Source organism: Urocampus carinirostris, chromosome 16 (genome assembly GCF_059441175.1).
Source record: "Urocampus carinirostris isolate Australia breed hairy pipefish chromosome 16, RoL_Ucar_1.0, whole genome shotgun sequence".
NCBI lineage: Eukaryota > Metazoa > Chordata > Actinopteri > Syngnathiformes > Syngnathidae > Urocampus > Urocampus carinirostris.
In genome coordinates this window covers 6,499,530-6,524,110 of record NC_142364.1, presented here as the reverse complement: position 1 = coordinate 6,524,110, position 24,581 = coordinate 6,499,530, and the positions used below count along the sequence as shown (strand labels likewise).

Genomic DNA, 24,581 nt, shown 5'->3' with positions numbered 1-24,581 from the left:
ACAAACTTGGTGGCGACTTTAGGTATAAGGGTTCCATACAAATTTTGTTTTAATAAAAAAAATAACATTGATATCATAGTTCGTTTTTGCCTGGTATTCAAATCAATGTTTCATTTTTACGTCATAAAAGTGAGTCACTACATATTACACACTGTCCCTTTAAGCTTAGTTTTTTCATCTTGGAATAAAAACCTAAAATTGGTGTTTTCTTTTTTTATTAATAAATATATATATAATATAATATAGTAACTTGCTTTGTGTGCACAAACAAAAACAACTAAATTTTTTGCGTTATCGTTGTCATGACTACTGATGTGAGTCACTGCCTCGGTCTCTGATTGGCTCCCTGTCCCTATTTAAACCCACTCCTTTCTGTCACCTGTTGTCAGTCCGTCTGCGAACCTCAGTTTACTCTAGGCAAGCTTTTTTGACTCTGACTCCCTCCTGTTTTTGCTCCTGTCTGTTTTCCCCGGCTTCGACCGGTTTCCGATCCCGACCACGTTTTTTGCTCTCCTGTCCCGGTTACTGACCCGTTTTTTCCTCGTTCCGTTCTTAAAATGATTTTTTTTGCACACCCAAGCGATGAAATCTCCCCGTCCTCCATCCGCGTGCAGAATAACACACATTTAAAAAACGTGATTTCATTTTTTTATTAAAACTTTCAAGAACACGAATGTCGAAAACTAGACAAATAAAATCCCGATCGGCTACAACTTTAAAAAAAAAACACACAAAGAAAAAAGAAACCTTCATATAGTTATTTTCTTAGATTACAAATTTCCATAAAAGAGAAAAAAAAATCGTCAACTTCTTTTACGTTGGAAATGTTTATTATTCTTTTTTTTTCAAACGATGTTCTTTGAAGCCATTTTTTTTTCTCATTCTGAAAAAAGAAAAGAACACGCGCGCGCACACGCGCGCGCATGCGCACAACGAGTGAAAAATACAATGGCACGTGAGTGTGAATAACTTGAGTATTAAAGGGAGGAATAAAATCCATATTTGAAGATTTTTTTTAGGGGGGACGAAGGGGGTGGGTGGACAATATATGGAGATGGCAACGAAAGGATAATAGCCACAAACTATTATTACACAGATATATCCACAATAAATTAACAACAGATCCCTAGGACAAACTACTTTTTATATACACGCGACAATATGAAATAATTATACATAAATATTTTATATACTCATATGTACATGTAGACTGTTTTTGTTTGTTTTTCTGCTTCCCTTTGCCTGTTGATTTTTGTGGTTGCTGTTTTAAAAAAACTATAATCGATCAAATTATATTTTCCTCCGTCAGTTTTTAAGAACATTCACGATTGGAGGATGAAGGAAAGGTAAGAAGGGCATGCAATTTTGATTCGATTTTTTTCGAGCGGGGGCAAAATTCAAATTAAACACACGCACACAAAAAAAATACAGCAGTCTCTTAAAGGTAGGTTACGTTCTCTGGTAGTGGAAATCGAATCGATTTAGAGTGCATATGGGGAAAGAAAATTAAAAGAAAGAAGGATAATAATCATAATAGAAATGAGGAGAAAAGAACATCTCGCCGTTTGCAGTTAAGGAGACAGCAGCAAATTGAAGTCGTTAAGTCACGTGACCACTTTTCAGTTTCAATACTTGGACGGTATAAAAAAAAAAATAGGACAGGTTAAGTGTGGTTTCATTTTTTAAAGGGACACTGTGTATGATTTGAACGCTGGATGTCACTGTGGTGTGCGGTGCGACCGGAAACAAGTGCTACAAAGCCCAAGGAAGAATAGAACATGGGAGGAGATTCAGAATGACCAAACTTTTTTTTAAACGGTTCTAAAACAATAAGAAAAAAAAGTTGAAAGGAAAAATAATGAAAAAGAAGAAAAAAGGAAGGAAGAGTAAAGAATGAAACAACAAAAGAATGACAAAAATAAAGAAGAGGAAACAAAAATGGAAAAAGAGACAAAAGATAAAAATGAAAAGCAAAAAAAGGACAAAAATAAATAAAGAAAAAAACGAAAACAAAAAGAAAAACGGGAAAAAGAAGAAAAACGGATAAAGAACGACAAAGGAAGAATAAGAATAGAAAAAAAAAATAAAACAAGAAAAACAAAGAAAAAAGAAAAAGGAAAAAGGGAACAAAAGAAAAACAAAAGAAATAATAAATAAGAAAAATGAAAAGAAAAAAGAGGAAAAGAATAGAAACAAGAAAAAAATAGAAAATTATTAAAATAACAAGGAATATAAAAAAGGTTTTTGTTTTTAAGAGGTACCTGGAAAAGCAAAAGCAAAGAGAAATAAAGAAAAGTACAGAAAAAGACAAAATATGAGAAAAAAAAACATGAGAAAAAAAAATAAGAAGCGGAAACAAATAAACATTGAAAAAAATAAAACAAGAAAAGCAAAGACGAAAGAAAAAAAGAAATGGTAAAAAAAAGAAAGAAAAAAGAAAGAATAAATTAAAAAATGAAAAGAAGAAAGGGGAAAAGAATAGGAAGGAGAAAAAATAGAAAATAGTAAAAAAAAGAAGAAGAAAAAGCAAGCAATAAAAAGAGGTACCTGGAAAACGCAAAAGCAAAGAAAAATAAAGAAAATAACACAAAAAGGACCAAATAAGGGAAACATGAGAAAAAAAAGTAATAGAAAAAAACGAAAAAAATGGGAAAAAAGAAGAAGAAAAAGAGGTTTTTGGTATTGGGGGGTACCCATAGCAACAAGAGGGCGGTAAATCCTCCTATTCTGTATAATAAATACAACTTTCTTGACCTATGTGTTTCAAAAAACTTAATTATTTCATATAGTTTTCACCACTAGGAGTCGCCAAATAATACACAATGTCCCTTTAATGCCAAACAGAAAACAATACATATCTGATGTGTATTTTACCAAAGTGCATTTCAGAAACTAAAAAATGTTTCTCAAAGTGGATGAAAAGTGGAGGAAGGGTTTCTTCTTAAACGACCCCCCCACCGTCCCCTCAGGGCGACCCGCTCCGTGAGCGGTCCTGGTTCGATTCCAGTCCGCTGACCAGGCGTTGGATGCTCTGGAGCTCGCTGGCCCCGTCCTTCTCGCCGATTTTGGGGCTCACCGAGCGGCTAGTCACCTCCGAGTCAAGCTGGGCGGAGGCCGGGCTGGCCGGAACCAGAAGGTCCGGTGCTCCCTTCAGCTCCGGCGCCTGCAGGGCGGCGGCGGCAGCGGCGGCCGCCCCCAGGAGCGTGCTGTCCGGTACGGTCATGGGGAGCGAGTAGGGGGAGTACCGGAGGCGGGGGCGCACCGCGTTCAGGAAAGGGTGCCGGTGCACGGACGCCGACGAAGCCGACGAAGCCGACGAGGAGGCGGCTGCCGCCGACGAGGCCGCCGCGGCCGCCGCCATGTACGTGTACGGGTAAGGGAACAGGCTTCCGAACGGGGACATGGCGAGACCCTGCAAAGACAATAGGAGAGAAAAGACTTGTTTTCAGTGCCGTTTTCATTTGAATCCATTTTGTGGAATATTGCACGCGGGTGGGGGGGCTAAGCAAAATGAGACTTGGCGTACCCCCCCTCAGAGATCTTTGGGGGTCCTGAACCCCAACAAACGCATACAAACATCTTTCCAGTCATTTAAATAATACATTCATTCATTCATAAGCTGCAGCGCTTATCCTCAGTAGGGTCGCGGGGGTGCTGGAGCCCATCCCAGCCGTCTTCGGGCAGTGGGCAGGGGACACCCTGAACTGGTTGCCAGAACGTCGCAGGGCACACAGGGACAGACAATTTACTCGCTCATTCATAGGAAACCGGAGTGCCCGGAGGAAACCCACGCAAGCATGGGGAGAACATGCAAACTCCACAAAGGGGGTTCGATCTCATGACCTCAGAACTGTGCTGCACACGCGCTAACCACTGCGCCGCCGTGCTGCACTTAAATAACACAATAATGAATAAATAATATGCCCTGCAACTAGCTGGCAACCAGTTGAGGGTGTCCCCTGCCTAATGCCGAAAGATAGCTGGGATGGGCTCCAGCACCCCCGCGACCCTATTGAGGATAAGCGGTGCAGATAATGGCTCAATGGAAGGATGAATAAATAATAGACCTGCAAGTTTTCAAAAACAAGCTGATTACTTGATAAGAAATCATCAAGAAGATAAGAATACAGTATCCCCAAAACGTTGCGAAATGGACTGAACCATTTCAAGGCAGTTGAGTATCTCGGTTGTTTTTTTTTCATCATTTTTAGCCCCTTTATTAAGGAAAAAATAGTTTTAAAAATACTAGAAGAATACAGAGAGAAATAGAAGGAAAGAGAGAAACATAAAGAAAAAAAGAGTGAAAGAAATAGTGAGAGAGAGGGAGAGAGAGAGAGAGAAAAGAGAAAGAGAAAAAAAAGACACCGCGATAAAGACAGACAGAGATAAAGAAAGAGGGAGAGAGACAGAAAGAGAAGAGAGAAAGAAGGAGGAATACAGAAAGAAAAATGAGAGAATTTCCTCATGCTGAGGTTTTGAGTTTTCCCAATGTTTGGAAAAGTGAGCAGCTCCCCCTACTGGCCACACAGGAATGAATACACGAAACCTCAAAGGGCAGCTAGGCATATTTTACCTATGATTTTTAATTGGGAATTGGTACAAAATTGAGCTACAAGAGCAACCTGGGATTGATTTACACTAAATATTCAAAGTGGGTTGCTGAAATTCATCTCGGCCATCGAAAAGCGATAAAATAAACCAATTATTTACGGCAAACACAATCTGCTTGATTATTTGTGTTTCAAATAAACCGTAACCACAAATGCACTGAATTTAAATTCAAATACTTTAAAAAAATTCTATTCTTGCACAGAGAAAGAATATTTTTTTTCTGTTTTGAATAAACTGCGACCAATGTATAAAAACAAACCGTTTAAAGTAAGAAAATATTTTTTAAAAGGAAATACTCAAAGTATGTAAATGTACGGAGTTACCTGGAACAAGGTAACACATCAGATTGATCAACAGAATATAAAGTTAAAAAACATACATCTGAAAACCATGTAAAATGTGAAAAAGCTTGTAGAATAAAATATGCAGAAAAAGAAAAATCCAAACATTTGCCTTTTACGATGCTCTATATTGTGCCTGAATGCGTCATCTACTCTTCAGAAGCTGCGTTTTCAGGCTTTTCTGAAGGCATCATTGGAAGAATCTGATGGACCACTTTGTGGTTTATACTGTTCACACGAAAATGATATATATTTAAATATAAATATACGTTAAGCAGCTGCTTAGTTCGCTTTAAAAACTCACAAAAAACAATGTATCTTTATATGTATTTGTTATTTACTTATTTTTTTTTTTGATTTTCCCAAATATTTTTGTATACTTTTTATTCTTTTACAATATTGTTTTCAGAAATATTCTTCATTTTTTATGTTATTGATAAATATTATTCTAAACTCTGTCCTATATCATTGAGAATACTAAGAAATAAAAATAGAAGTAAAATTCAGTTTGAAAATTCAGTCTTTTTTAATGTTTTGAAATCTATTTGATTTGTGTAATTTGTGTATTTTTTATACTTTTTCAATTTGTTATTCTAAAAATATTCTTCATTTTGAGACCTTTTGCGTTTTAAGGGCTGTACCATAAACATGACTTGACTTATTGTTTTAAAATGTTCTATTTTTTAGATTATATTTGTTTTATTTTAAATGTTTTCCCAAGTTAATTTAGAAGCGAATAATGAATGAAGGGCAAATTGCATATAAATAACATTAATAATTTTTCTGTCTCATATTTCTTATATTAAAAGGTAATTTTGAAGAAAAAAAATTATTCTACTATATTCTGCTTGATTTAAGCATTTTGTCTTATTTTCTTGATGAATAAATGATAAATATGATTAAAGATGGATTAGTTAAAGCCTTTCAGGCCCCAATTCTTACACAAAACGAATTTATTTAATCCAGTTTCTTGAATCATTTTTGTTCATCTATATTCTATTGAACCTTTAATTTTAAATACACGTTTTTTACTTAATTCTGGGGAAAAAATAGACTTATAATGATGGTTAATACAAGTGAAGCAACCGCAAGATGCATATACACCATGACTTTCATTTAATTATATTTGTAAACCACCAGAGGGCGCACTCATACCGATAAATAACTCTTATGACTCTTGGAATGACTACACGTTACAGTACTACAGTATTATTGACTTTTCTCGGGTGATGAGTGAGTCCGGGTTACCATGAGTGCCCTTTACGCATCCCATAATGCATTTGGTCAACAATGATAGTCACTAATCCTCTGTAGGAAAATCCCTAACCTTAGTTATGCATAGTGTTTATTGTGATGCAAGATTTGGGTAGTAACCAGTTACTCCGTTACATTTACTTGAGTAAGTTTTGGGACATTTTGTATCTTAAAAGTATTTTTAAATCACTATACTTTTTATTTTTACTTAAGTAGATTTGTGAAGAAGAAACTGTACTTTTGCTCTGCTACATTAGGCTATATCGAAGCCGTTACCTAAATCTCGCATTTCTCTATTGCTTGTTTTATCTTTTTCACCGCAGTCCCGATTTGGAGGACCCAAGCCCCGCCCCTTTTAAAGGAGCCGCGTCACAGCTAGGCAGGTAGCAAACCAGTGTGTGTGTGTGAGCATGTGTCTGGACGGCCATGGACGCCAAAGGTAAAAAGAGAAAAATAACTGCAAAGAGATTAAAATGAAACTGTATGAATGTGATTTTATTGGCTTTACCTTTTGAAAAGGTTGCTGTTTTATTTTATAAACGCATGCTGCGTTTTATTGCCCAGATTTGGGGCACATTATTCACCTTTGTTGTTGTTCTTTCCAATCGTTAAAATAAAATTACATAAAAAAATTTGATTATTTAGTTGTGTTTCTATAATTTTTTTTTGAAATTATACTATTGTTATTATATTGTTTATTAAAGTACTTGAATTTGAATTAAGCGTAATTTGATTAAATTATCTGATTGAACGGATAACAACTATAAAAACATAAATAAGATGTTTCTACAGTTACTCAGTACTTAAGTAATATTTGGTCCTTTTTTACCTTTACTCAAGTAATTATTTGTATGATTACTTCGTACTTCTACTTGAGTAACAATAGTCCGAGGTAACAGTACTGTTTCTGGCTACTGTACTGACCCTTGTATGCAACACAGTATAATTTCCATATATTTTGTACAAAACTTGGAAGTAAGTATTATTATAAGCATTAGTATTAGTAGTATTAATATTATTATTACCATCACTTGGACGCAGGAGCAGTTTTCTTTAGACCGAGAACTCAAGTATTCCAAATTTATTCCGATGTCTGCACGATCGTAATTGAAAACTAAGCTAGCGCACATGCTAACAGTAACGTTATTCAATTCCCAGACAGTTGCTGAAACGAGAAGAAGGTTCCTATCACGTTACAAATCTCGAAGAGACATTTGCTAGCGCAGATGTCCGAAACATTCACTGGGAACGACATTCGAAACCGGATCCGAATTTTATATGCTGGCTTCGCTCGGGTTCGGCCGCAAATGAGAAATTTGTGGGTTAGCGTTAGCCGCAGAATTTACTGGCCATTATAAAGAAAGATGTTTGTGATACTGTGTCTTATTCTAAAATTGATTCAAGGGTAGAAACTAAGAAGTTCTCATAATTAAAGGTGATGTCAGTAACTTCAGAATATTTTATTTGCTACTGCCATCTTCTGGCTGAAATCATCATTGCAGCTACTTGTATGTGAAATTATTACACGCACTCAAATAATTTTTTTTTCATCTTTTCTAGGGTCTGGGATGGCGTTTGGACTGTATTTGAAACAGTCCTTTTCTTACTTTCTACATTTTCATCCTATACTATAAGAAAACTGCAAGCACGCGTATACATACCAATACGGTTTGTGCTCAGAACTCCAATATATATGTTTTTAAAGGCTGTTTGAACTCATTTTGGGCATTGTGACGCATACGGAATAAAGGAAAATGCAATATTTAGTTTGAATGTTTTTAAAGACATCTGTTACTAGATACCTTACTTTTAATGACGCTATCGCGACCAAATTAGGCAAAACTTTGCATTTTCACTTGAAATTATTTAAATCTATTAAGGAAATGATCATATTTGTAATAATAGAAACATTTTTAAAAGAAAAACTGTGTTTTGTAACTAAAAAACAGTGACACATGAGCACAGCTTAGCAGCAAGTTGGCAGACAAAAACGGCGGCAACCTTAGGTAAGGATTTCACTATGTAAAATACATTTTTCGACCTATAATTTTTTTAATAAATAATAATATTGGTACGAGAGTTCATGTATTGTCAAGTATTCAAATCAAAGTTTTTTTATTAATTGAATACATAAGACACTGTCCCTTTAAATTTGGAATGAGAATTGAAAAAAAGATATGAAACCAGCTGAAGAAATCAAGTGATAAAGTGTAAAACTGTATTATTATTATTGACACGATGTTTTTCTTGGAAATAAATTAAAAATAGTTTGAGTCAACAAAAGCTAAACAGGTAAAAAGACCAAACGGGATGAAAAAGTCTGCCGAAATGAATGTCTGGAAACAAAACTTTCGATTCCTCTACAATTTAAAATTTTCTGTTTAGCATCAAACACAAATATAACAATAAAAACATCGCCCCCTGCCATATCTGAAACTACTTCATAAATCCCGATGTTTGTATGTGACTTATAGGCTCCGAAACGGCTGAACCGATTTTTGTGATAATGTACACAGTAGTACTTTAGGCCTCTGCGTGTGTGTCTAGCTAGGTTTCTTGTCAAGGCCCCCTCCCCCCAAAGAAAAACAACAAAATTGATAAACATCTGCTTTCGTGGGGTGTCCAACGCCCCGGGCGGCCAAATCTGACCACTCCAAGCACCCCAATCCAATCTTCTTTCGTACTAAATACAACTCAACCCCTTCAAAATCTCTTTTGTTTATCTCTTTAAATCTCAATATATCGTCCTTAAATATTGGGCTAAACCTCGTCGACTGATACTCAAGTAAAAAGGATTCCGATACCGTGTATCGGTTCTCGACTATCCTAAAAACAAAAGAAATCAGCCATCACTGGCGCCATCGCCGTTAATTTAATCGGAAGGAAAGCACCACGCCTGAGGATAAACAATCAATCAAACTCGCCGTTTACCCTCATCACTGCCCTAAACCTCGTTTCTCTTGCGTTTTAGCTGGAATTGTTGACACTCGATCAGCCACGCCCCCTATTTCTGATTGGTTATTATCTGACGATGATATGATCTACAACATAAGTATTTATACGTGGATAGATGTATAACTATGTATGTATAACTGTGTATATATGTATATCATCACTCTATTTTTACCCACAGTGCCTTGTTGTATAACGTTGTAATGCAGCATCATGGGAAAGAGTTCAGCCAAAGCAATATTATATGTAAAATGTATAAATAACTGTGTATATAAAAATATAGTATATATATATCAGTTGAGGGGACGTGATTTTTGAAGCCCTCTGGTTCGGCAGAGGGCGCCTCAAGACTTTTTTTTATTGTTTTATATTACAGAATATTCTGTTGATTTGTGTGCACTATTTTTCTATTCGTCCCAAACTTTAAGATTTGAATAAAGAGGAAGTAATTTAAAATTTGATTTATTGGTCAAATAAATAATGGACCAAGTCGTTGATTATTAAAATAATCGCTAGTTGCAGACTTAATATAAATATGTGTATTTACGTATATAGATATACAGAGATGATGAGATATATTTGCATATATACATATGATTGTACACATATGCATACACACGTATGTATATGTACTTATATATAGATGTAGACTGTATATACATACAGTACATCATATATATAACTGTTTGAAACGTTTTGGATGGAGTTACAACCCGGAGAAATTTGTATATTGTACTCGTATATCAGTAGTGATATTTTTTAGGGGGGGTTCGGGGTTTGGAACAGTAGACAACCCTATAAAATATGGAAGGCAGCAGAATACATTTTTAAATACATATCCAATTATACGAGCGCCTCTAAACACGAGAAATTTGATATACGAGTTTTATTTGGAACTAAAATCTTGCGTCGGAGAGTAGTTGAATATGTCAGGACCAGGACGGAGACAGGACCCACTTGCGTTACGTTTCTCTCAGTTTTATTGGAAGAAAGGAAAGGGTTGCACCCACGATCCAGTGTACGCTGGGCGCGAAGTGGAACTTCCGTGCCGAGCGATGGTGGTGTCGGGAACGGAAAAACGCATCAGTAGCCGGGACGAGAGAGCAAAAACGTGGTCGGGGTCGGAAGCGAGTCGAAAGCCAGGAAAGGAGAGTAGACAAAAAGGGTCGAAAGCCGGACGGGAGAGTAGACGTGGTCAGGATCCGAAACGGCTCGAAGCCGGGGGACAGACAGGAGCAAAAAACAGGTTGGAGTCAGGGTTAAAAAAAGGCTTGCCTAGTGTAAACTGAGGTTCGCAGACGGACTGACAACAGGGGACAGATAGGAGTGGGTTTAAATAGGGACAGAGAACCAATCAGAGTCCGAGGCAGTTGGCGCCAGAGTTGTTTGGTTGGATTTCTTAACCACTAGAGTGGTAAGAGCACCATTTTATGTGGTGTGTGTTGGGTAAGTACAGCCTGGTGGCACCCATCCCTCTCCAGGCCAACATTTGTTTACACCTGGTCTCAAATCGTGGCCTTTTCACATGTTAGGCTATGCTAACCACTGCGTGACGGAAATATTATCCATCTATCTATCTATCTATCTATCTATCTATCTATCTATCTATCTATATGCATACATAGATTTACATATATCCAGATTTGTACAAAGTACTTGGTTCGCCTTTGGATATTCCCCACATTTCATATCGGTGACCCGAGCGGCTTTTCATACCGAGCCTGCGTTACACGGAAAGCGTCTCCCGTTTATAATCTGACTCTCGTAATCCCCGAATTGCAGATGTGTGTTTCTTTCTCTTTGTTATTGTTTCCCACTCTGTTAATCCTTAAATTGCTCGTGGACGCCGTTTTCTACCCCGAGTTGCCGCGTCGTCTTCATCAGCCTCAAGAGCTTCGGGAGTAAGCGATACTGTCGACCATCGGATTGGATTGCGTTACTTCTTACGGGTACCCAGCGGGGTCAAAAAGTGACATAGGCGGTGGTACGAGTGCTTGTTCCTGCCACTTTTCGTAGAACCCCACTCTTTTATCGACTGGTATTAACACACCCGAAGGTGAGCGTGTGTTGCAAAACATTTACCCCCCCTCCACTACTCCCTATGCCCTAAAGCAGTACTCACTGCATGTAAACAGCTTTGCCTGAGTTCAAGAATTTCTAATACGTCTTAAAATTCCTCAGGTCGGCGCTGGAGCGAGACGCCTTTGACGACGTGTCGGACGATAAACTGCCGTGCGGACGTTTTACCTGTTGCTAAGATGTTTATTTCCTTGTAGCTACGTGAAAGGAAGTACGTGTTTTAGGCGGTACTGCAAGGGCCCCCCGTGTAAAATCGGCCTTATTCATGCACCAGTTGTGACAGACACTTGAAAATGAGTAGGGTTAAGACAGTGATTCTCAAATTTTAACTTTCCCAGAATAAAGTGCAACGCACCTCCACTACACTAGGGCGCAGTGGCGATCTCATGAGTGTGTTGTTTACATTTAGCCTCCATGCAGCTCATATAGCGCAAAATATAAGCATTGATTATGAAGTGTAGACGCGAAGTGGAGCAGACCCCGAAGTGACCCCATGAAAAAAATATTTTACAAGGATGCGGAGACGGGCGAAGAGATTCGTGGTAAAGTGACAAACAAGAATCTACTTCCGAAAGCTAAGACGAAGAAGTTTGACGAAGCGTAGATAGCACTTCACTGAGACCATGGAGGGAGACAAACTAAGAGCCGTGTGCTTGCTATGTCAAAAATATTGGCAGCGGACGGCACAGAGCCAAATTAATTATGCTCTCATTACAACCCATTCACACTTTTTTCTGCAAAAATGTGATGAAAGACATAGATTTGCCATGATCGGAGGTAACGTGCAGGGTTGGGTAGGGTTACTTTAACTGGATTACTTTCAATTACTTTTGGATTACTCCAATACCAAATATGCTAATAAAAGACAAAAGAAAGTAAATATGAATAAAATGACTAAATATTGTGCAGGCTTGGGGAGTAACGGAACACATGGAACGGCAAAAATGATGTTGAGAAGCTGTTTGGATTTATTTTCATTTTGTTTCTGTCGCATTTTATGTTAGTTTTGCCGGAGATCAAAGAGATCAAAGCCAAGAGAAAAAGCTTACCACGTGTTGTGAGTCATCATTTTATTCCTATTTAGTTTCTTTTGTCTTTTATTAGCATATTTGGTATTGGAGTCATCCAAAAGTCATTGAAAGTAATCCAGTTACAGCAATCCTACCCAACCCTGGTAACGTGTTACCACCAATATTGAACAATAGTTGTTTTGTGAGCACCAATGTTATTTGATCCCCCCCAGAAAAAAATCCATCTTAGGGGGCACGAGAGGATTTCTTCTTCTGGAGGGGGCGTGACAGAAAATAACTGAGAACCACTCAGTTAAAGTTAGCGTGGATTAGCTAAACTAAAACTAAATTTTTCATGAAAGTGATGATACTTCAAATATTGACATATTAAATAAATGATTTCTGTGACTACCTCTTTAGAGGGCCAGTGTGTAATATTTAGTGGTGCAAAAAACTTTATTCAGTAAAAAAAAAATTGTTTGGATTAATGAACAAAAATTAATGAGCTATTATACCCATGTTAATTTTTTATAGATATTTATAGGTCGAGAAATCTGTATTTCCTAGTTGTTGCCACCTTGTTTGCCAGGCATCTTGCTGCTATGCTGGGCTCATTGGGTACCAATTATTGTTCGCATCAGACAATACATTGTCATCTAGTGGCCAAATATGGCACAAAATACCTTTATATGACCATTGATGGTCAAGTAAGACTATTTACATTTCATCTCATCATCTGACTACTTTTACTTACAGCGCAACAGTGTATAATGATGCAATTGAGCATCATGGGAAGGAGTTCAGCCAAAACAGTGTTGTACAACGTGGTACCCTGTTTCAAACAGTGTGATGAGATCAAATCTAATGCCTTTACCCATCATCCTCAGTCGACCAGTAATTACATAGGTGGCCATTTAACACATTCGATGACCACATAAACGTATCCATGGCAACAGAAACTATTTTTTTAATACAAAGTGGTACCTCTTGATACAAACACCTCTAAACACTATAATTTTGGTACACACGTTTTTTTTACACAAAAATCTTGCTCGCTATATGAAGGAAAAGCCAGTTTACGAGCAGTCCCACAAGCTACCACTAGAGACTGCTCACCGCTCAAGATCTTTTGAGTTTGCCCATGCAAACTACAAAAGGCATAAAATTGTGCTGTAAACTGTGTTTTCAGTGTATGTTCATTCAGAGTTACAGTAACTTTTAATTTCATTTGCCTAAAATAAACTTTTTTTCTTATAAAAAAATGTTATACTGGGTACAAAATTTGAAATTATCACAAAACGTATAAAACCCTGGGGAAAGATGTAAGTTGATAGGTATGCAATTGCTCCCCTTCCTCCACACCACAGGCACACCTTTGTTACAATGATCCATGGTGAGAGCTCATAATAAACTTGCATTTTATTTTTTTTATATCTTATTTATCTAAATACTGTATTTTAAGTTTAATTACTATTCGGATGTGTTTTTAGTGAAGAGGAAGAGGTGTTTTATAGCTATGTAGAGTTAATTTGGATGCTTTTGGTGAGACAGGAACGGACCAATTATATTTACATGATTTCATATCGGGAAAATTCGCTCGACACACGAGGGATTCGTGTAACGAGCACGATCCTGGGACAAATAAAGCTCGTAGGAAGGGGTAGCATGCCATTTTTTGCCTAACTGGTAAAAGATTGTGTATTTGTTTTTTACCTGCGAGGCCAAGACGTGCTGCTGCAGGTGAAAGGGGAGACCCGGGGCCCCCGCCAGGCTCTGAGGCGCCGACGCCATGCTGCTGGTGTCCATGGTGCTCACCCCTCCCGTGGACACGGCCGCCAACAGGGGCCCCATGCCAGCCGCCGCTGCCATGTTGGAGAAGGCCCCACCCATGTTGAACTGACCCGGGTGCAGGAGGAACGGATGCGCGCCCCCCAGGTGGTTGAAAAACTGCTGTCCGGTCAGGCCGCCTGCAAATCCGAAGTTGGCCACGTGGCCGTGGGGGTGACTCAAGTGCGCGGTGGCGGCCTCCGTCTGCACGCTCAGCGGGGCGAAGGAGTCCTTGCCCGGGGGCCGGCACTCGTCCTCCTTGCTCGGGTCCTGCAAGTTCGGACTCTTGGTGTCCTCTCCGGAGCGGGTGGTGCTGGAGATGACGGTGATGGGACTGTGGCGGGAGTCCGCCCGGCCTCGCTCGCTCCTCGGGCTGCCGCCGCTGGCGTCGCGGGTTCGGCTGGGAAGGTCACCCCCCAGGCCGACGCCGCTCAGGCCGAAAAGGTGGCCCTTGGGCGGGCTGGCGTCGTGCTCTTTGCCGTCCTCCGTCGTGGTGGAGATCTTGTTGGAGTCCGGGCCATCCTTGACGTGACCGTCTTTGCTTTCGTCGTCGCTGTCATCATCGCTATCGCAATAATCTGGACACATCCCACACAAATATTACATAAAATATACATAAAACATAACTATAAATACATATACATAAAAACGACTTACTACAGACAAAACAAACGAGAAATCAACTTATGTTCAACATTAAAACGTGCACACTTATTTAGAAAAAAATCTCATTGAAGCTACGATGGCAACGTATGCATTGATAGAATAGAATAGAATAGAATGGAATAAAAAAGATTCAAATTAAATTGAATTAAACAAATAAAATAAAATAAAATAAAATAAAATAAAATAAAATAAAATAAAATAAAATAAAATAAAATAAAATAAAATAAAATTGAATTGAATAATATATGTGATGTTTATTTGTGTTACCTCTTCACCCATAACGAAAAAAATACTTCATACGAGCAAAAAATTGAGAAAAAGTCCTATAAACTTTATATAAAAACGTGTGCATTCATTTTTATAAAATCCCTTTGGGGCTAGTATACCATGCAACGCATTAAAGAATGGAATAGAATAGAATAGAATAGAATAGAATAGAATAGAATAGAATAGAATAGAATAGAATAGAATAGAATAGAATAGAATAGAATAGAATAATGTGTGTGATATTTATTCGTGTTACCTCTTCACCCATAACGAAAAAAAAGAATAGAATAGAATAGAATAGAATAGAGTCAAATTCAATTGAATTAAAATGAATACAACACATACCCTTATATCCCATATCCCCTATATTAATGTTCCTTTTGAGCGATAATAAACCTTACAAACACAACGAAGCACCTATTTACTCACGGCAAGACTGACTCTGTATTAAAAATACAAGGATAATGGTTTCAAACAAGACTATTTTATTAACCAAATAAACAACACCAACAAATTTTTAGCACATTTCCCCACTTGCAGTTAAGTTTGCGTTGCTTAGTATACGAAACACTATTTTTTTCTCATCATAAAATGGTTATACGACGTACACGATTTTAAATAATCAAAAAACGTGTATAATAGAGGAAAACGTTTAAATTGATAGGTATGCGAATAGAATAGAATAGAATGGAATAGAATAGAATAGAATGACATATATTTTTCCATTGTAATTCAAAACAAAGTTCGATAACTTAAATAAACAATGGAGAAAACTGAAGGAAAAAAAGGCCTGACGGGAAAAGCAGGCTCTTATTGCCTTTATTATCGTTGTTAACAACGAGATTAGACTTGCCACTCAAGGATAAACATGCAAAAGAAGACTTTAAAGAAAAAAAATTGATATAAAATGTGATATAAGGATAAATACGCAACATTTACCCTCATATTATTTCCCAATACTTGTAAATTGCTCAAATGTCGGAGCAAATTCTACACCTGTCGCACAAAATCTGACTATTGTCATCCATTTTTGTTGATGGAGGCCAGATTTCACACGTTTTTAATATTTTTTCGTGCCCTTTTGTTTTTTGATGTTCTTTTAAAGAATAAAAATAACAAACAAAACAACAAATTTGGGGAATTAATTGTTTTTGCTTCCAGTCACTAAGTTGATGATTCTTTAGTGGACTAATATTATGATTATTATAATTACTATTATTATCATCATTATTATCCCATGATAACATATTATTTTTGTAAATATTATTAGTTATTATTATAATAATAATTGTTATTGTTAATGATAATAATAGCAATTATAATAGTAATAATGATAATAATACAATAAATGTTATTATCATTATTACTATTATGGGTATTCCTAGTCGTAGTAGTAGTAGTAGTAGTAGTCGTAGTAGTAGTAGTAGTAGTAGTAGTAGTAGTAGTAGTAGTGGTAGTAGTAAAATAATTGTGTTTGCATTTCACAGTATTTAAATCAGTTTGACGCTTTTTTCTTCCTATAAACAAAAAGAAAATGACATATTTAACAACTTTACGGACGACAATAAACGTTTTCCCCCTCATATTTCGTCATCCATCCTGCACTGTTACGAAAGTGTCATTTTTCAAAATGTCGTTTACAAGTTAGAAAACGACACTCAACAATCAATCCGTTTTTACGAGCAGATATGTGGATTTTCTGAATGTAAATGCTAATTATTCGTTTGAAGATAGGGAAAAAATAATAATGGTGTCAAAAAGGAGACTGTTGCCAAACTGTTTTTGTCCGTGCATGTTCGTTTTTAATTGTTTTTCATTCCATGCTTTTTGGATTTTGGCACTGTGTCAAAATCTGACAACGCCTCGCAACTTTAGGTACAAAAATGGCGTTGTCTGATTTTCTTTTATTGTCCTAGCAGTTCAAAATAGCAAAAAAATATATGCATTTTGCACCATGCATCAATTTTACGTTAACCGGGTTTCGCTAACAGGGGTGGGCAGAGTTTTTGAGTTGCGAACTGCGTTGGGTTAAAAACAATTGGCCAAAGGGCCGTGCCAGGAAGAACAAATAATCATTTTAATTTTCGTGTCTTTCAATAATGTGGAATCTAATACCTCAGCAATACTTGAAGGAAAAATCCTAATGTAAGCCTGTCAAATTTCTAATATAGTCGTGGCTATTTTAAAAAGATTTATCTCGTTTTTTATGATTTTTTTTCCCATTGTAAACATTTAATTCATGCAAAAATTCCCAAAATGACAACATGGAGATTTTTTTTGAATAGCAGTGATGATATACAGTTATGAATAAATCAACATGCAGACGTCTATATTTCATGTTTTAACGTATAAAATGAACATTTAGCCAAATTGGGTTTGAAACACTCAGAATGGAAGCATAGTCATACATTACGCCCTCTTTTGAGCACCAAAATTCATCACAAGCATTGAAAAATGTCAAAATGCAGTAGGGCTAGCTCGGGAGTCTTTTTTTCAATCGCTAAGATAAATACATAATACAAAAACCAGCGAGTGAAGAAAAAAATGTAGCCATGTTGGGGACACAGAGGACAGAGATGGCACCAAATCATTTTTTAATTTGCAGTACTTAAAAAAAACATTGTGTACATATTGTTATAGTTTTGGCATTTGGCGGGCCAGTTTAAAAAGTCTAACGGGCCACATGCGATTTACAGGACGTAGTTTGCTCATCCCTGCCTTAAAGGTACAGCACAGGTAAAACTTGAGGATGAGTTATTTTATCAAACACGTTGTGGACATTAAAAACGTCAACACTCTGCACAATATTCCTCATTTTCGATTGTTCGCATTGTATCTCCGGTCCTGCCATCCCTATCAGTGTGGAGGAGGCTCTCCCTTAGGTCCCTTTCCTCACATGGTTAGTCTGTGCCTTGCCATAGCTATATTTTATTTCTGTTATTATTGATTTTGTTATTTTATTTGAACCGTTGTGTGTATCTATGTGTTCGGTGTTCCGGGTTGTTTTGTAGGGAAAGGGAGGGGATTTTATTGTCTTATTGCATGGGGCTAACCAACCCAAATAAGACACAAGTACCCCAAAAATATAGCGTTTAAAAATAATCTATTTTCCTTAACATAGGACTGAATAGGCTTAAACATGATGAAAAACGCAAGGCTAATAAAAAAGTTCAATAAAACAAAAATATGAACCATGCAGCGTCAGAAATACCCCACTGCCTTGAAATGGTTGAGTCCATTTGATTCCTAGCACTGCTCTCTTTCAGTATTTTAAGAAATATGTACATTTTCTTCATCAGTTCACCACATGAGCATGACTTTTTGATGGAATACCTATAAACTATTTACTATTTTAAAAGGTTATGAGTTAATACAGATTTTTGATACTAAATTCTTATCTTTTTGGTAATGAAACAACTTGTGTTTCAGAACTCAGGGGTAGATTTGGTATTTATCATTTTATTACTTATTTTAATGAAAAATAACTTATTTTGAAACCAGCCAACGACTCTGGGGGCTCAGCACCCCCAAAGTTCTGAACCTAAAATCGCCCCTTATTATTATCATACATAATTTTGAGTGACAATTCTTTCCAGATAATATTAGATTTGTATTGAATACCTTTAAGGTGCGGCGGCCCCACGGTGGACACCGCCGGTGACGAGGCCTGCCCGAAGCACTTGAAGTTCGTGGGCGCTTGCTCTCCGGAGGAGTCGTCCGAAGCTCCGTTCTCCTTTTTGTGTTGCTCCTCATACGAGCGGATCGACTGCAGGGCCAACTGCTTCCTGCACACGCGCGAAATTGTATTTTCACTTTTTGCGTGTCGTGCAACATCAAGTACGCGCTGGTGGCGTGACCCAGACGCCATGCACTTCAATTTTTTGGGGTGCAGTCATGAAAAGCACTATCTTGAAAGCCATCTAATGAATGAAACCTACATGCTTAAAGGGACTGCATAGTGCCAGCTATAGCTCTGCTGCGTAAATGGAGCAAGCATCCCCCGCGGGGCTGAATTTGGACGCTTTGACGCGCTCGGATCCAGCTTATAACGCGATTATTTATTTTGGTGGGGAGGTTAGGACAAGGGGATGGGGGGTACCTTTTTTCCCGTCGGCCATTGCCGGTGTCGCGAAAGCCTTTGGCGAAAGGATTGTGGTCGATTTTCAGCTGAGTGATCTGAAAAAAAAAACACAAGGATAACGATATTTTTTCCTCATTTTTTAACAGTGTTTTTTTGTTTTGTTTAGACTCACACACACCCTGCCCCAAAACGCAAGCATGGAGCGTATAGTGTGACACGAAAAGCCTTTTCTCTTTCTCCATTCATGCGCAGCGATGCCCTTCTTCTTTTTTTCTCAACCTCCCCCCAACCTCCTTTTTTTTGCGCATGCAGAGTCGGAGAGCATGTGTGTGTGCGTGTGTCACGACTAAATCCCTTCCACGTGATTTAAATTTTAAAAAAGCATGCTAACCTGCAAGTGCAACATTCCTTCCCCCGCAGCGGCTCTTTCATTTTTCATGACAACAAAACGAATGCACTCGAATGAATGCGTGCATGCAACAAGCAGGAGCAGGATGGATTTCTTTATTAATATTTTGGGATTGTTAACTGTAGTTTTTTTTTCTAAAATGGACTCTCTCTTCATTTTAATTTTTTTATTGATTTGTTTTATTATTTAATTCTGTTTTTGTTCAGATTTATTTTCTGCTATACGGTAAATGTTTATTTTTTTGTTTTTTTCTGTATATTGTTTTCAGTTTTTTTAACTATAATCTATATGGATCAAAAATAAATTACAGTAAAAGTGTGAATGGGTAAAGTGTGAAATGAGATGTAAAGCTTTGGAGATCCTCAGTAACTTGTTAAAGCGCTATATAAATGCAGTCCGTTCTGCATTTATATTTTTGGGGTATTCAGATTACTTTCTATATTTTTGAGGGATTTTTAAAATGTATTTGCAATGAGCGTACCTGATCTAAATGGGCATTTCTCATGAACGAATGCAAACTCCTCAGGTGCCTGTATTTCGGTTAAATAAATATATATCAAAATCAAACTTGATACAACTGTGTAGCAGAGCCATGTGTGTTTACGAGCTCTCAAAAGAAACCACGTACTGTATCGTTGTCACTCTTATAAGGAAATAATGGCAAAAACAGAAAAACATAATGATGAACACGAAAAATGATAAGTCAGAAAAACTACAAAAAATATTCTGGAAATGAAAAAAAAAAGATTTATTTGGAAAAATATGAAAATATTCTTAAACACACATTTATTCTGATAAACATTTTAATAAATTCTGAGATTTTTTTAAATTAATGAAATAATCTAATTAAAAGCAATTATCGATGCATTTTAATATGATATATGCATATCATTATACATGTATAGATAATTATACAACGTTATTAATTATTCAGACAAAAACGTGTGTGTTTTTTTCCTTCAGGGTAGTTTACCTTGTCGTTCTGATAAGCAGTCACCGCGATGAAGTCTGTCTCAGGAAAAACATACGTCCTAAAAGTGCTGTAGGGCAACTTGAGGATATCGTTGGCCCTCACAATATGAAAGCGAGGCTGATATTTGTGCATGGAGTTGAGAATTGTCTGCAGGAAGGAAAAAACCCACGCACATACAAACACAAAACAGACAAGGGAAAAAATGTCAGCGAGTTGCTGTCGTTATGACTTTCACCCTGCATGTGGAAGAAAGTGACGTTAAAAATGTATCATTGCTGAGCGAAACGCTTGTAAAACTGTCAACCAAACAATGTTAGCGAAACGAGTTAGCCGCAATGATGCGCGCTGTGCAAACATTGAATTTCGAAGTTGCAAACAAAGAAAGACAAATCTTCTAAAAACTATTTTCCATGCACTTATAAACACGACTCCTTCTTTGAACAATACACAAATTTAATCCAATTCAACTTTTTTACCTCACAATATCAACATAATCATGGAACTATCTCATCAAAATTGTGCAAATGAACAAATATTTATAAATACATAAAACTAGTAAAATGGATAGACATTTGTATTCTCAAAAATCAAGCTTGTCTGAAAAGTTTGGGATTTCTGTTGTTATTTCTCTGTGTTATTGCACAAGACTGTTAAAAATACATACCTTGTGACTAGTTTTGCGATTTGGTATCGCACTTCTTTTTAATGCACTATTGTTACGATGCACTATTATTTTCTTTGCACTATTGTTATAACTTAAAACTGTGTCTAAGCACTATGTTGTAAATATTGTACTTATCCTGACACTCTCTTGTTTGTTTCCTCTTCTAAGTCTTCATGATATGTTACCCCGGAGTGCCGTGTCTAATCTCGTTGCTTACAACGTTTCACAACGGTGATACACGATAATAACAATAAGGACGATTCATTTTGATTCAATTAAACATATTAAGCTCACAACGTCAACACAATCATACTACTATCTTATCAAAATTGTGCAATTGAATTTCAATAAAAATAGGAGAATTGTAAAATTGACGCAGAATAGTAAAACTTACGAATCCATGTTTTTGTTGTTGGTAAATGTTTATGCACAAGACTGTGAAAAATACATTACTTGTGAATTATTTGGGAGGTTTGTTATTGGACTTATTTTCATTGCACTGTTGTTAAAACATAGGCCAGTCTCTAAACACGACGTTGTAAATATTTTACCTATTTAACCTGTCAGTTTTGGATCCTTTTTCTCTTTTAAAACTTTATTGCACGATTACCCGGGAGTGCCGTGTCTAATCTCGTTGCATACAATGTTTCCCATCGTTGATATCAATGACAACAAACACAATTCATTACAATTCAACATTTTTAGCTCACAACGCCGACATCATCATGCAACTATCTCATCAGAATTGTGCAAAAATAGATATCAATAAAAATAGTAAAATAGTAAAATGGACATACATTAGTAGAACTTACAAATCCATGCTTGTCAGAGATGTTGTTGGTGAGCTTGAGCTTGTGGAAGTTGACCACTTTGGACATCCACTGCTCGCCGGTGGCGGGGCTATCCGGGTGGATGTACATCCGTTTGGGCATCTCGGGGTCGGCCTTGCCCGCAACCATCCAGCGCGAGTTGTGGAACTTGTACCTGCAGTCGTCAGCTGCTACGATGTCCATCAATAAAATGTACTTTGCTTTCTTGTCCAGGCCCGTGCACCTCACTTTGAACGGGGGGAACATCCGCCTGCACGACCCACCCAAAAAAGGACACACAGAAAAAATATTGGTTGTTATAAACGCGTAATTACCGTGCAATAAGCAAAACACACACAGACAATGGAAAGTGCGATTTGTTAGTGTTGAGTTTTAGCGTAATGAATAATGGGATTACGAAGAAAAACTGTGTGTGTCAGAGAGAAAGAGTGTGTACAAGTGTGTGTACACAAGCTTTACTGGGGGCTTAATTACTGCAGTACAAATCCACCCCTCTCTCCCACTTCAAATGCTTGAATACGTTAAAGCTCACATAATTGTATTGTTTGAATAAACTATTATTTCATTTTGATTTACAGTTGTTGTTTTTATTTATTTCAAAACTGCAGAGTACAAAAGTGACCCAAATTTGTGGTAGGGTAAATGAACACACCAGAAGGAACAGATCGTTCATTTTAATGACTTAGAAATTAAGAAAATATTGTGTCCAAATTATAATAAGGGAGAGGATGAGCATGCAAATGTTACTTGGGGATTTTGGCATTTGTATATTTTATTTCAATAAAAAAACGACAAAAAAACTCTAATTGTTTATTTTCTCTACCCAGATATAAAATAATACAATTTTTTATATTCAATATACAAAAGGTTTTAAAAATATAAGAAAACAAAACAAAAACAATAATTATTTTGGGGGATTTTTTTGTTGCTGCTGCTAAATTATTATTGCACTACTTTTCATTGCACTACTGTTACGATGCACTATTTTATCATTGTACTATTATTATAACTAAGCACTGTGTTGTAAATATGTTTTCCTATCTATAATCACGATCGTTTATTTTTTTCCTCTCTAAAGTCTTTTTTTTAATATTCACCCTGGAATACCATATCTAATCTGGTTGCATACAATGTTTCACAACGTTGATGTCAATGACAATGAAGACTATTCAATTTAAAAGAAATATTTGAATCTTTAAGTAAGCGGCCATGTGAGTTATTTTTCTTTCCAATCTTTATTTATTTAGTGGAACCACTATATTTTCAACCTTCCGTTTTATTTATTTTGATTTAACAACAAATTAGCCACATTTTAAAATACGAGTCAGTCAACTATATATATATATATATATATATATATATATATATATATATATAGCGCAGGAGTTAAAAACATTGTGTCAAATGGACCCTTTGCCCCATGCACGATTTGTGTTATATTTATATTTTTCACCCAAAGAATTCGAACTGTTATTGTTCCGATGCACTATTATTTTAATTGCACTATCATTATAACCCCATCCCCTTTCCCCCCCAAACCCAAATTTGACTTTTCGGTTCTACCCTCTACGAGCTTCACCTTCCAGATTTGGTGATCACCATCTCGGTCCCCCTCTTGTGGAAGAGCTCCCAAAGCTCCTTGGCTTCCAGATGCACTTTGGGGTCGTCCTCCACCTCCTCCTCGGGCTCCAAACTCTTAAGCGGCCGGAGGTGAGCGGTGGCGGCGGCCGCAGCCGCAGCGGCGGCGGCTTGGTGGCCCAGGGAGGAGAAGTGGAGCCCCCCTGAGTCGGCCGCTCCCCCCATGAGCTGGTCCATGATGGGCTTGCCCAGCGCGCCGGGTAGGGACAGCGAGCCGCTGGGGGGCAGCGCCAGGGCCGGGAAGAAGGGCGGCTGGTGGCCCAGCATGGCGCTCATGGCGAACTCCGGACCCCGGTGAGGTATGAACGGGTGGTAAGCCATACTTGAGCCCTGCACGACCGGATCTCTCATCAGGAAGTTCATCCAAGAGCTTCGCGAGCAAAGCTGCGGCCGTTTGGAGTGTTTGCACGCGTGGAGGGGGAAATGGATCGTCGAGCGTCGATCAAGAGTGTCCACTGTTCGGTTGTCTTTTTTTGCGTGGGTGGGAGTTCACCAAAAATAAATCAAACGAGGATCCCCATGAAGAAAAACAGCCGCATACACGAACCCACTCGGTCACGCGAGTCCACGGCGGTGCATTCTTCCTCTTCACTGCGTCGCCATTCCCGATTTAAAGGAGACACCAAAAAAGAGAAGAGCGACAACAACAAACAAATCAAAAAAAGCGAGTCCCTCCTGGGTGTCTCTCACTATACACCCCCCTCCTTATTTTTTCTGGATTGTCTCCGCGTTTTTACGCACGCACCGGGCGTCCCCTCGCTTCCACGCGCATTTCTGGAAAGGACGCGCGCGGGGAAACAAGTCGTCCGCCGCCGAGCTCGGCAGAGGAGAGAAAGCAGGAAGAAGGAGAAAAAAGAAGAGGAGGAAGAGGAGGTGGAGAGTGGAAGAGAGAGAGAAAAAAAGGAAGAGAAGTGCGGTAAGGTCCCAGCTCCGTGATTTTCCTAGCGCCTTCTGTGGCCCACGGGGCTCCACGCAGGAT

General features: G+C 37.7%; 2 protein-coding genes across 3 annotated transcripts in view; one reads left to right on the top strand and one right to left on the bottom strand.

Moving 5' to 3' along the window:
• Positions 1–631: 631 nt before the first annotated feature.
• On the bottom strand, positions 632–24,572 carry tbx3a (T-box transcription factor 3a). 2 transcript variants are annotated; one of them, XM_088319747.1, is made up of 7 exons: positions 23,544–24,572; positions 21,932–22,214; positions 20,471–20,617; positions 19,107–19,183; positions 18,629–18,792; positions 13,961–14,652; positions 632–3,412 (listed from the first exon to the last, which is right to left on the bottom strand). In XM_088319747.1, the coding sequence occupies exons 1-7, from the start codon at positions 23,963–23,965 to the stop codon at positions 2,966–2,968; spliced, it is 2,232 nt and encodes a 743-aa protein (XP_088175873.1). In that variant the 5' UTR covers positions 23,966–24,572; the 3' UTR covers positions 632–2,965. The 2 variants fall into 2 exon arrangements, with proteins under 2 accessions (XP_088175873.1, XP_088175874.1); XM_088319748.1 differs by having other exon boundaries at positions 21,947–22,214.
• The window catches only part of LOC148350073 (uncharacterized), a 407,697-nt gene continuing 406,977 nt past the window's right edge, over positions 23,862–24,581 (top strand). Inside the window, exon 1 of the transcript XR_015847080.1 lies at positions 23,862–24,518. The gene's annotated coding sequence lies outside the window, so the exon portion shown is untranslated. The remainder of the gene's footprint in view (positions 24,519–24,581) is intronic.